The sequence below is a fragment of the Clarias gariepinus genome, chromosome 10 (genome assembly GCF_024256425.1).
Source record: "Clarias gariepinus isolate MV-2021 ecotype Netherlands chromosome 10, CGAR_prim_01v2, whole genome shotgun sequence".
Lineage (NCBI taxonomy): Eukaryota > Metazoa > Chordata > Actinopteri > Siluriformes > Clariidae > Clarias > Clarias gariepinus.
In genome coordinates, this window is record NC_071109.1 from 31548923 (window position 1) to 31562524 (window position 13602).

Sequence of the window (13602 nt, forward strand, 5' to 3'; positions counted from 1 at the left end):
AGCTCACTTAGACCTTGTGCAGGGCTGCAAATTCCAACTGTTTCAATTTTTTAAACATGATAAAATTTAAACATTTTTGTTATATGTTGTATGTTATATTACATGAAAGAAAGAGCTTTCCAGAAAGTTACATGTGTTGTCTGAGGAGTTGAAGAACATTATAATGTGCAAGGGGAAAAAAATTTAAAAGTTCTGTTTTCTATTTTAAAAAAATTTCCTGGCCACAGTGTTCGAGATGTGGTTAAAAATAATAATTAGCAAAAAACAGAATGCTGCTATGACTCTTATTACAACCTTAAGACATTAAACAGATACAGGTACAGATCATGCCACTGTATAGTAGAGAAGGTTCACACCATTTTGTGTCGCATGTTGGAACAGGGCAAATGGAAAGATGGAAAGAAACAATACTTGGGCAAGCCGATAATGACTGGATTACAGTCCTTATCATTATCATTACAGACCCCAAAGCACCTTACAATGTAAATTATCTAATTATTATCAATTTCTTAGGACTATGTGCATACATGTGCACATACAGGAAGGTATATTTAAAAATCCTTGGAGAGTCATACACACTTATGCAGTGACTTTGCACAGAATCTGATAATTCGCAAGGCCGTAAGAGCACATTCATACCTGCACTGGTTATGTGGCACTGCTTACCTAATTAAACAATTTTTGGGGCATAGTTTACATAAATTTACACATTTTTTAAAATATATATTTACATGTTCAGTGTGGCATTTGACGATTATAGATACAAACAATTACATATTGTGAATTTTTTATCATTGGTAAAAACATTTTTTCAGTTAAATTTTTTACAAAATCACAGGGTAACACAGGCTTCTACACTGACAGCAGTGAGAAAAAGTAATTAAACATGAAACTTTCACATGTGAACAAGGACAGACTAATTTCTTCACTAGCCAAAAAAACAATTTTAATATATAGCCATATACTGGTTCTATGTTTTTCTAGCTGACTGTCTAAGCCTGACTTCCATCTTGTATGGTTTGGGTGAAGCTGTGAGTCCAAATACAGGAGTGAAATCTGGTTCTCCTGCATCTTCAGGCCAAACAAACTGAAAGTGGTGCAGGAGAGTAACCAAGAAAAGGAAGAGCTCCATGCGAGCCAGTCCTTCTCCAAGACACACACGAGGTCCTGCACACATGTAACCATATACAAATTTGTTTTTTGTCAAAATTAATCTATATTTTTTTTATTGAGTTAATCATTTTCAATGTCATTTCTCTCCTGAGTTCTCACCAGCAGAAAAGGGCAAGAAGGCGTCAGGTTTCTCAAACTGCCCTTGATCATTAAGGAAGTTTGATGGGTTAAAATCATGAGGAAACTTCCACTGGCCTTCTTCATGTAACACAGAGGACAAGTTGGGGATTATCATAGTTCCCTGAAATACATAGAAATTAATTATATGGGGTAGCACAACAGTGAAACATAACACAAATACAATCATCACCTTTGGGATGGTGTAATTCATCAACTCCGTATCTCTTGTGGTACAGTGAAACACACTTAAAGGAGTGATGTCAGCAACACGCAGACACTCGTGAATCATAGCCTGTGTGTATGGCATGTTGTGTCTGTCCTCGAAGGATGCCTGAGATTTTCCGTCCATAATCTCATCAATCTCTTGCTGGCATCTCTCTAAACACAAATCAAGTATAGCACTTTTTTTTAGATCAGTTCAACGTGTCAATTTCTGCAATAAAACTAATAATAAACAATATTTAATAAGCAGACTTAGAAGCCATATAAAGGGTAATTTTAAAGTTCAGACTCTGGATGTCTGGATGAGCCATAAGGTAGAGAATCGCTGTAAGGAGTGTGTTGGATGTGGTCTGGGTTCCAGCTATATGCAAATTCAAAATATACGCCACAAGTTGTTCTTCACTGAAAGTAGATTCATTGCCTCTCTAATAAACACAATACATAAAATAACATTTTAGCGCAAATTCATATCAAACAAAACACAATTTACTCCACAATGTAAATACAAACCTTATCAAGGTCATCCAGATAGCAGTCCACAAAGTCTCGTGGTTGTCCTGGGACTCTTGTTGTCTTATGCTTGTTGATCATGTTTATTGTCATGATTTTCATTGTGTTGTTATTATCAAAGGCTTTTTTAAAAGGCAGGGGCCAGGACTTCAACCCAGGAAGTGCATCATAGATCTAGAAGAAATTAAGATTTTTTTTTAATAGAAATGTAGTTTCATAGACAATTACTAATTGCTAAAAATTGCAAAGAGTATAATAACTCAAAAGTCAACATAAAACTGTATGTTACGGTTTTAACCGTAACATAGAATTAAATTTTATAAACTTATACTGTATATAAGAACTTAATATTTCCTCAAGCCAGTGAAAGCCCTGAGCATTAGTCTTAATCAGAGGGGCCAGGCTTGCTCATGAAAATCAAAGTCTTCTGGATTTCTGTGAAGCTGCTTCATTAGAATGTTTCTCATTAATGTTATACACAAAAAATAAAATAAATTAAACCTACCATTGCCCAAGTTCCACTATAGAGCTTTGCATTTTCATCAAACAGCCGAACATACACTTTAGGGGTTTCATCACCATAGTCAAAGCGAGTGGCAAACAAAAGCAGGTAGATGATATTTGATACTGCATCATGAAACAAAGTCTGAGGACACAAGGAACTTCCTACAAAAAGAAATGCTATGTTGATGTGTTTTTTCTTGCTTGATAAAGCCTAGCGGAAGGTTTTACTGGGAAGATATGATCAATATAAACATAATTAATAAAGCAAAATGTCTGTACCATCGAATTCCTCTAATTTCGTAACAAGCTTTTCAATTTCTCCCAGAATCCTGTTTTCCATAGACTGTTTCCCCATGCCGAAGTTCCTCAGGGTCATGAGAGCAAAGCGCCGATGCTCCTTCCATTGAGTACCATAATCAGCCATTATGACTCCTGTTTCATTATATATATATATATATATTAGTAACACACTTTAGAGTTGCAATAATGATACACGTGGAATAGAAACTTGATATAGTTTTGCTTGATACAGTCACCTCGTCCTGCATGTACATCCTTATGCAAGTTCTGAGGGCGGTCTGAAAAGTCTGCAGATTTAGTCACCAGAGCTTCTTTTATGGCTTTTAAACCATTAAGAACAACAGCTGGTTTTGTTCCAATATACAGACTGTAAATCTTTCCATATTGTTCACCCAACTACACATAATATACAATAACTGTTAGTCAAGAAAAAAAATACACACAATGCAAACGGTCATCAGGCAAAATTTAAGGTGGTATATACTGGGGAAAATGTAATGCAGTGCACTAATAGCTGGCTTTTAAGTAGAAAAACAGCATAAGGTGCCTTATTAGCATGCCTTTAAATGAAACTAGATAAAGTTCACCAGATTTTCCCTTTGTGGAAGGAAATGAGCTGAAGTGTCCTTGAGGTCATTGGTTCCCAACCCTGAATCCAGATGACCCCCTTTCCTCCACATGTTTTCCTTGTTGTGTCACATCCATTTCATTTCAGAAATAGTTGTTAATTAACTAATTAGTTAAATTAGGTTTGCTATGATCTGAGCAAACATTAAAATATGCACAGCAGGAGGTCATTCAGGACCAGAGTTGGAAACCATTTTAGGTTACTTCTATGAGTGCCCTCAGACAGCATGTGTCATTATAGGGCAGAACAGGATAGCTCAAAAGTCATGGCGGAGCTAAAATAAGGTAGTGGTAATGGTGAACAATAAACTTATACTTATTAACCCGGGCTTATTTGAATAACGTTTGTACCTGCTTTCTAAACAACTAAAAGTGAACTTTATTTCATCATGGTTCTATAATCTTTCACAGAATATCCAAAAACAAAAATTTCAAATCAAATCTTTATCAAAGTATTATCATTAAGGGGGAAATACTGGTATACAATAGGCATTATAAAAATATTAAATGGCATAAAATGATTAGAAATGATCATTAGATGGTGTACAACTACAAACAAATACATTGACTGCTTCCACAAAATCATTTTCAAATAATCTTATTAAATCATAATATGTTGTACCTTCTCAAAGTCTTTCAGGGGATTTTTGATGTTAAAATGAAACAAGTTCCCGAATACAGGAATGGGTCGTGGTCCAGGAGGGAAGTTCTTGGGCCTCTGGATCCTGATGAAGAGGAAGAGGAGGCAGACACAAAATACAACCAAAATCCAGAACCCCAACATGATGACTATTTGGCTGATGCTTTATACACTACAAATCTTTGGAACGGCAGGTCCTCATAGCAGTTCTTAAAGCTTGTTAATTATTTACATAGCAAATTAACTGAACAAATGGGGTTACTGTAAATCCTGTGCTTTTTTGCATATTAGGCATGAACGTATATTACAATAATTACTTTTATATGCAAAATGTTTCTTTAATATGAATCAAATCATTCCAATTAGAGATTCCAACTTAACTGTTTACATGGACACTGGGCAAATAAGATTTATATTTACATGCTCAAAGCATTAAATCAGAATAAAACTTTTTTGACATGCACAAAGTGGTTCTGTCCACTATGACATGTTTAATCTGCTAGGAATATAACAGAAAAAGAAGAAATATTTATAGTTAGGTTTCCCATCTTGTCCTATAAATCTTGCATTCTGTGTTATGATTGTTTAGAAGAATTTAGTTCAATTTGTGACTGGTTAGATGCTTTAATATTTATAAAAATGGCGAGGTAAGCATTACTTCTTCTCTAGCCAGAGAAACAAAACTTCCTTTCCCGAGAAACACATTTTTTTATTATTATTATTCTGTTTGGGCTATTAGTCCAATTATTTGTGGAATATTAGGGTCCATCTAAAAGCACCCACTGATTATGTATTAAGGGAAACACTAATTTATATGAATATGTTGTGTTTATAAATACAACCCATGTATAAGTGAAATCATGGTTTATTTGAGTCCAAAATTCCTTTTTCTTGAAATGACACTGTTCTGTAATCTCTCTATAAAAACCTAGTATCACTAATAATTTAATATGTTAACCCCTTTTCCTCTGGGATGCTCTGGTTATTGAGCTTTCATAGAATAAAAGACTTTAACACATGCATCGATTTTATTATGGTAATCTTTTAAAAAACGTATAACAATCTAATGGCATCTAACATATGCTATTATTGTGCTGAGACAAACAAAGAAAACATGTTTTTAGCCAAACCTTTGTCAATGTATAACACCAGTCCAATTTACACATTAACAGTCAGAATCTTAGAATAAGTGATGAGAGAGAGAATGTTTTACCAAAGCTGCCCTTACTAGGCTTTTTCCATTGTTCCAAACCAACAAACCAAAAATAGTTTTTTCAGAGGTTTAAGGTACCCAGACACTAACAGGTAGGTGGGATTGCATAATCACAAACACTTTCTTCTCGAAATGTTGCTCTATCTCTTGAAAACGTAATCAAAAAGGTTAAGTATGCAAAGAATAAAACACAATGCAGCATACATTTCCCCCAAACACATTTTATTTCATCGATAGCATAGTAAAAATTATTTTATTACTACATCATAATGTACTTTTCTGTTACATGTAACCCTTTATAGTATTATTTTATTTGTGGATCTAATGCAATTGCACTGTTTGAACGCCAAAGGTCTTTATTTGTGCATCCCATCCATCCATCGTCTATACTGCATATCCTGTGTAGAACTGTGGGTAACCTGGACCACATACCACTGAATTCAGGAAACAAGCCGGAGTACATCATGGATGGGGTGCCAAGCCACCACAGCACATAATCATACAGTCACAGACCCAATCATTCACTAGGGGTAAATTTTCACTTTTGCTCAGGGCAATCAGCTGTTTGCTCTAAATCTACATTGTGCCTTAGGGTATATATGTTCTGTCAGGATATGCAACCAGTTCAGTATTATGTGGGGAAAGACCCTACCAAAAATTCTGAATACAGATATTACATGATAAAAGTTCCCGTCATTTTAATGACCTTTGTTTTTGTAAAGCATGATGATGTTAATGTAACATATTTCCTGGTGAATGGTCCCTATCAGCACTGTATCAGAAGCTCATGCAATTGTGCCATTGTCTCATGGAGCTTTGCCACAGGCTAAGAATTTTATGGCCTTGCTGAATTCTTTTACAAAAGGGGGGAATGCTGAGCACTTCCATGGCAAGCAGGAGGTTTGTAATCCTAAGTGCTGTGTGTGTGATACAATGTTTTTTATTTGATAGACCTCCTGAAGGTGACCCCCATCTCTTCATCTGTTTGTGTTGATTATGATGTCACCTAAAGAGGACTTAAGGGGTAAAACTTGGTGGCAATTGGAAAAAATGATAATGTACATGGAGCAAACATCACCTTAGTCTATGAAGAGCAGCTAGTGTCTTATTTGATGGTTTCCTCTTTTCTGAGCAATGGTGCTTGCTCGGCAACAACTGCTGAATTAAATTCAGAAATTCTTGCTTCAAGGCAGTTTGGATTCTGCCTCTTCCCTTTTGCAAAAGGTGTCCATGGTGTATTCATAGCTGGAATCACAAATAAAGTCTCCTTCAGCATTGCTTGTTCAGCTGTTGCATAGAGCCTCTTGAATTACCTCGGCAAAGTGCTCACATGGTCTAGAATTGATTAACTCATCATTAACCTTGGCTAAAAAGCAAAGGGGTAAATCTGTGTCAGGCATCAATAATGCACTTAAATAAAACATTTATTGTTTCAGCCTTGATTGACTCTGGTATGGCTGGAAATTTTGTGGACCAAGCTACAGAGGAGGAACTCCGTTTCCACTGCAACAACTGTTAACTTATTGGATTATTGCAATAAAACAGTTTAATTTTAAGTGGGTGTGTTCCATTATGAGCAACCAGAAAGTTCAAGGTAATTATGAAATTCACCTGGTTTCAGAAATATGACCCACATATATCTCGGAAGAAAAGGGGTATCGAACAATGGTCGATGATGTGACTGGACCATATATATAAATATAACCACTATTCCACGACAAAATATAAAGATTACAGGAATGTTTTCAGCAAATCAAAAGCTAGTGGTCTCCCTCCAAAACGACCATACATCTGCACAATAGACTTTCTAGAAGTTGCCATACCACCTCATAGCAGAATTTATCAACTTTTTCAGAAGAAAACTAAGGAAATTGGTCTCAGAGGCACCACAGCGAGAATTTATCTGCCCTACCACAGCCCCAGTTTCTGCCATTTTATTTGTGGAGAAAAGGCCCTGTTTAAAATACTCACATCCACCATGTCAAGGGTATTTTACCGGACAATCAAGTTTCATGTAACCAGGGTTTCTTTCCTGGGCTAGATTAAGGAGTATAAATGGAGCAAGAAAATGTATTTGCTGTAAGAAACTGGCCCATGCCCAAAACCATCAACTGCCTGTATTCTATGCTTTGGAAATGTCTACTGACGTTTCATTAGAAACTGCAGTCAAATTGCTGCTCCCCTCATTAACCTCCTGAATGTAAATAATAGAAAGTTAAAGTGGATTTCAAAGCCTTCTTCACAGCAACAATTTAAATGCTTTAAAAGGCTACAAAATGTAATAGTTTAATAAAGGAATATAAAAGAATTGAGATGTTAATGTCACTTTTTGTCTTTTTATATTGTTTTTACAGAAGGTTTTGGAAATCGTTGACACTACCTATTACACATTTAAAAGGTTATTCTTGTTTTCTCCAGTGGTTTAAACATTTCTTCAAATTAATGATTTAGAAGCCGAGACAACGTAACTCTAATAAGTGCCAGCTCAATATTGCCCCTGTTACAGTTCAGTAACCAGTCATCCTTTCTCAGATGAAAATAAGGATGATTTATTATGTGCTTATTCTGTTTTTATAGTTCAAATATTTGTGTCATGTGAGGCCTCTTGTGTTTTTTGGGCCCACCCAGCCAATGTATAGCTACATAAGGTCATCTTACCTGCAGCTACAAGGCTGCTGCAACAATTCTGCGGGAAAAGCTTGCAGCTCATCTGTCAATGCAGAAAAGATTTGGCAAAAAATAAAAACCCAGACAATTAATAGATAGGTGTAGTTTAATAGTGTGCAGGTGATGCGGAGTGATGACGATGTGTCCTTGTGAACTAGCTAAGTAAACTAACTAAAAAATACTAAATAACTAAAAATTTTGCTTTTCTTGGTAGTTCAATATTACATTACAGGTCTGACTATGTCTAAGGTTTAACTATTCAGACTCGGGATGCAGATATTTTGAGAATGTTTAGATGCTGTCTTACCCACTCCCATTGATCACTCATGTTTTATTACGGTGGAGTGACTGGTTGCTTCACATCCCAGGAAGCCGTCATGTTTGTGTTTGCTTCAGGCTCTTACTTTTACCTATACTGTCATAGTTAGTCCTGCCAGGGTCCCTGCTTACACTCTACAATAAATATACATTCACCTTATACATTATGTGACTGTGATTATTGTTAACTGTTATGTCTTATTCTTTCTTTTCGTCTTCTCTCTATATCTCGCTCTCTCCTTCTCTGTCGAGCTACACATGCCACTCCTGGGCTGCCAGGGATCCAAACCCCCTTTGTCCTCTGGACCTGTCTGACTCGTCTTGGTGCCCTGCTTCTGGTTGGAAATCTCATCGCATGGATGCCCCGTGTGGTCTGTCTGGGATGCAAGTGGTGACTGGGGACTGGTTCTCTAAGGACTTGTGACTGCAGATGCTTAGTACTCTAGGACTTGAATTTCCTACAGTCTACCTGAGCCTCCAAAAACAAACTATACTCCATATTAAATTAAAGACATCAAATGTTGTATTGAACTTTCAGCTGCCTAAAACACAGTATGCCTGTGCTATGCTATCCGTTATCACCCAAATATGGGTGTGTTTTCTGTTGATTCTGGTTTCTCTCAAGGTTTCTTCCTATTGCCATCTCAGGGAGATTTTCTTTGCCATCATCGCCCTCGGCTTGCTCAGCTTGATTTATACACATTTTCTCACATTTTATACATGTTTCCATATTTTCTTTTGATTCTGTAAAGCTGCTTTGCAACAATGACCATTGGTCTATGCATTATACAAACATAAATCATTAAATATATATACAGGGTTCGATTTAAGGGGTGGTGTGTGTGTGGGGCGGGGGGGGAATTACACAAACCATCCCCACTGTATACCCAGCATCCCCCTTATCATCCCTTTTAGATTAAAAATGCTGTGTATTATGTAAAATTTGTCATAAAATTAAATATTAAAACCCTCTACGTACAATCATCTTCAAACAATAAATAATTAGCCAATCAGAATTCAATATTGTGTTACATGCCTGTGTGTGTGTGGCATGTAAGTGTAGAGGCGCGGATGCTGGTGGCGGCGTGCACGCGCACTCATTCTCTCTCTCTCGCTCTCCCTTTCCTGCAGGTGGCCCCGCCCTGATTGGACGTGCGTGACGTGCGCCAGGATTGGCCGTCTTTGGACCGTCCTTGGTCTTTTTAAGATCATCAAGGAAAGCCGGAAGCGCGCGCTGTGTGATGTGGTTGGGAGATGTTGCTTGTGCTTGTTTGTTGTGTAACAAAAATAGAGCTGTTGGATCGCGCCTGTGTTTGTGAGCTTGTGTGGTGTGTGTTTTGGTCTCTTTTGTGTTTATGTTAATTGTTTGTAAATATTGTAAATAGGTATTTTTGTTAGTATATGCATTTCTTTTATGGAAGCAGTAGGGGTTGGGTGCCATTTTAGTTAGACCCGTTTTCTCCTGTTTTGTATGTTTAGTTAGGGAGATAGTTTAGCCCTGTGTTTTTGGTTTAGTTTTCTTTGTAGTTTAGTTAGTTTCTGGGAGAATATAGGGCAAGGGTTTTGTTTATTGTTTTGGCCTTGGCCCAACCCTGAAGCCTAGAGCTTCCGGTGTGTGTGTGTGTAAAAAAATAAGAGAGAAACAGACAAAAATTGGTTGTTGTTTAAGATTTTATTATTTATTATGCCCTGGGACCCTAGACCTGGGGACGTAACAATTGTAACGTGCTGCTCACAAGCCCACCAAAGTTTGCTCATTTTTCGCGCTGTTTGCATTTTTGCAATGGCCAAGAGAATAGTTCAAGCACAACTTTTGACATATTTTAAAAAAAGAAAACTGAAGGTATGATATATATATATATATATATATATATATATATATATATATATATATATATATATCATACCTTCAGTTTATATATATATATATGCGAAATATATATGAAAACTAAGCATTCAGTTCAACACAGGAGTTTTTGAAATGACTGACAGCTTTAAGGATTATAAAAATAAATTAAAAATTTCTTTACTCAATTTGTGTAATTTCATTCTCGATTTAAAGAAGAGGTTTTGTTTTTTTCATTAGAGTTTGTGGCTTTACCTACATGCTTGGGTACAAAAGGGTCAAAAATAATTTTTTATATGCCATAATAATAATTTGATTATTTGTGCGCGCATATGTGTGTGTGAGAGAGAGAAAGACTGGTGCATATTCATATAAAACTACAGTACTATTAAAGTCAATTATTTCCTGACTGATGTTTATATATATTTTTATTCTACTCTTATAATCCTCCTGGCATGAGCCAGCGAGACTTACTGAGATCTTCAGAGGCTTAAATCCATTCTGGAAATCTTGCCACTCATTTTTGTCAGTGTTCTCTGTTGCTTGAGCTCCAGCCCTCGACTTTCTCTACTGAGCGCCGCAAGATGGCGTACATCATCAACTTCCTCACGGGAAGAGCCCGTGAATGGGGAACGGTCGTCTGGGACGCTAACGACCATTGCTGTGCCACCTCCGACTCTTTTAGTGAGGAGATGAGGAGGGTATTTGACCGCTTCCATTTTGGGAGGGAGGCTGCTGGAAAACTACTGGAGCTCTGCTAGGGCCGCCGATCTGCTTATGACTATGCCATTGAGTTCCAAACCCAAGCACCCGCCACTCAGTGGGACACCGAGGCCCTATATGACAACTTCATGAATGGGCTCTCTGAGTCAGTCAAAGATTAGCTGATTTCCCAGCAACTGCCTGAAGACTTGAACGGCCTGATGGACCTTGCGGGGCGAGTAAAAAAAGAACGGCCCACCCTCCAAACCAACCACGGCTTAAAGCTGGTACCTCTCCCACTCTGACCATGCCAGCCAACCCCTGGCTGAACCAATGCAGATCACGTGAACTCAGATCTCACCGGAGGAGCGACAGCGCTGGATTCAGGAAGAAGCATGCCTCTACTGTGGCTAGGTCGGACATTTGCACCTACAGTGTCCGTTAAAAGCAAGGCCATCCCAGTGAACCTACTAGTTCACTGCAAAAGTCCTAGAACTACATTTCCACTCTCATTCAATGCTCCATTGCCTGTCCACACCCTTAATGAAATGCCTTCTGTGATGCCTCAGCCGCCTGTGAGAGGTTCCCTGACCTCTCTGGGGTTCTGCATAAATATGTAGATCTTAAAGCCGTGTTCAGCAAGTCTCTGGCCACTTCTATTCCTCCTCATTGCCCCTACGATTGTGGAATCGACCTTCTGCCTCCACCCCAAGGGCGCCTTTTTTTACCCTCCAACAAGAAAGGAAGGCCATGGATAAGTAAATTTTTGAGTCTCTAGCCACCAGCATCATAAGGCCATCATTATCATTCTTCTTCGTAGCCTAGAAGGATGGCACCCTACATCTCTGCATTAATTACAGAGGGTTGAATGACATCACTGTCAAGAACCGCTACCCTCTTCTCTGATGTCTACCACCTTCGATCTCCTGCAGGGAGCCCAAGTTTTTATGAAACTAAACCTCTGCTGCCCTTATCATCTGGTCAGTATAAGGGAAGAACATAAATGGACAACCACCTTCAACACTCCATGTGGTCATTATGAGTATCTGGTCATGCCTTTTGGGTTGGCCAATGCCCCAGCTATGTTCCAAGCTCTGGTCAATGGTGTGCTCAGAGATTTTATCAACACCTTTGTATACTTAGATGACATCCTCATCTTCTCATGCTCCTAGGTCGAAGATAAAAGGCACGATCACCAGGTACTCCAGAGGCTCCTCGAGAATCAGCACTTTGTCAATGCTAAGAAGTGCGAGTTCCACAGCAGCACGGTCTCCTTCCTGGGCTTTCCTTGGGTTCGTCAATTTCTACAGGCGGTTTATAAGCGATTACAGCTTGGTGGCCGCCCCACTCATCTCCCTGACCTCATCCAAGACCTCGTTCATTTGGTCAGAACAAGATGCCAGGGCCTTTCTAGACTTAAAGAGGCATTTCAACTCGACTCCTATCCTTATCCAGACCCTTCTCTTCAGTTTGTGGTCAAAGTAGATGTCACAGATTCAGGAGTTTTGGCAGTCTTATTGCAAAGGTCGCCAGCCAGACCTTTCCCCTTAGTTTGTGGTCAAAGTAGATGCCTCAGATTCAGGAGTTGGAGCAGTCTTATCGCAAAGGTCTCCCAAAGATTTGCACCCCTGTTGTTTCTTTTCCCACCAACTCTCATCTGCAGAGAGAAACTATGACATCGGTAACCAGGCTAACCACGCTGATTTCTCCTCGTCGTTCCTCGGCTGCAGTCGCGCCCCCCTCGCAGTGTGCACACACTTCTGCCTTTGCGGTAAAATGCTCATGCCATTCGCCTGCCTCCCACGGCTTAACAAATGCAAACCAGAAGTCTTAGGTCTTCCCTCTCCGTTCCCACGGCGAACCAGGAAACCGCGGGGAAAAGAAACAGCCGCAGCAGCTCCCAAAGATATTCTTGCGCGCACTATATCCGGGTTCGCGGAGGATTCCTTAACGTCATTGCCCGACCCCCTCATTGCATCAAAGGGCTTTCCCCTGCTTTTTTCTAGACCACACACACACACACACACACACACACACACCAGATCTCATGCAAACACAACAACTATCTGGTAGTGTTTCAAAAAAGTTGGGAAACTGTACAAATTGTGAATAAAAACAGAATGCAATTACGTGGAAGTTTCAAATTTCAATATTTTATTTAGAATACACCATAGATGACATATCAAATGTTTAAACTGAGAAAATGTATCATTCTAAGGGAAAACATAAATTGATTTTAAATTTCATGGCATCAACACATCTCAAAAAAGTTGGGACAAGGCTATGTTTACCACTGTGTGGAAGTTCCTCCCTCTTTTTATAACATTCTGCAAACGTCTGGGGACTAAGGAGAAAAGTTGCTCAAGTTTAGGAATAGAAATGTTGTCCGATTCTTGTCTAATACAGGCTTTTAGTTTTTCAACTGTCTTAGGTGTTCTTTGATGCATCTTCCACTTTATGATGCGCCAATTGTTTTCTATGGGTGAAAGATCTGGACTGCAGGCTGGCGATTTTAGTACCCGGATCCTTCTCCTACGCAGCCATGATGTTGTAATTGATGCAGTATGTGATTTGGCATTGTCATGTATGGAAAATGCAAGGTCTTCCCTGAAAGAGACGATGTCTGGATGGGAGCATATGTTGTTCTAGAACTTGGATATACGTTTCAGCATTGATGGTGCCTTTCCAGATGTGTAAGCTGCCCATGCCACATGCACTCATGCAACCGCATACCATCAGAGATGCAGGCTTCTGAACTTA

At 38.7% G+C, this 13602-nt stretch overlaps 1 protein-coding gene across 2 annotated transcripts; it reads right to left on the bottom strand.

The window, feature by feature from the left end:
* Positions 1-230: 230 nt before the first annotated feature.
* Positions 231-4248, bottom strand: LOC128531876 (cytochrome P450 2D3-like). Of its 2 annotated transcripts, none has more exons than XM_053506052.1 (9): positions 4079-4248; positions 3066-3225; positions 2809-2961; positions 2531-2691; positions 2026-2199; positions 1805-1940; positions 1484-1671; positions 1273-1371; positions 231-1167 (listed from the first exon to the last, which is right to left on the bottom strand). In XM_053506052.1, the coding sequence occupies exons 1-9, from the start codon at positions 4238-4240 to the stop codon at positions 853-855; spliced, it is 1548 nt and encodes a 515-aa protein (XP_053362027.1). In that variant the 5' UTR covers positions 4241-4248; the 3' UTR covers positions 231-852. The 2 variants fall into 2 exon arrangements, with proteins under 2 accessions (XP_053362027.1, XP_053362028.1); XM_053506053.1 differs by having other exon boundaries at positions 876-1167; positions 1273-1414.
* Positions 4249-13602: the final 9354 nt, after the last annotated feature.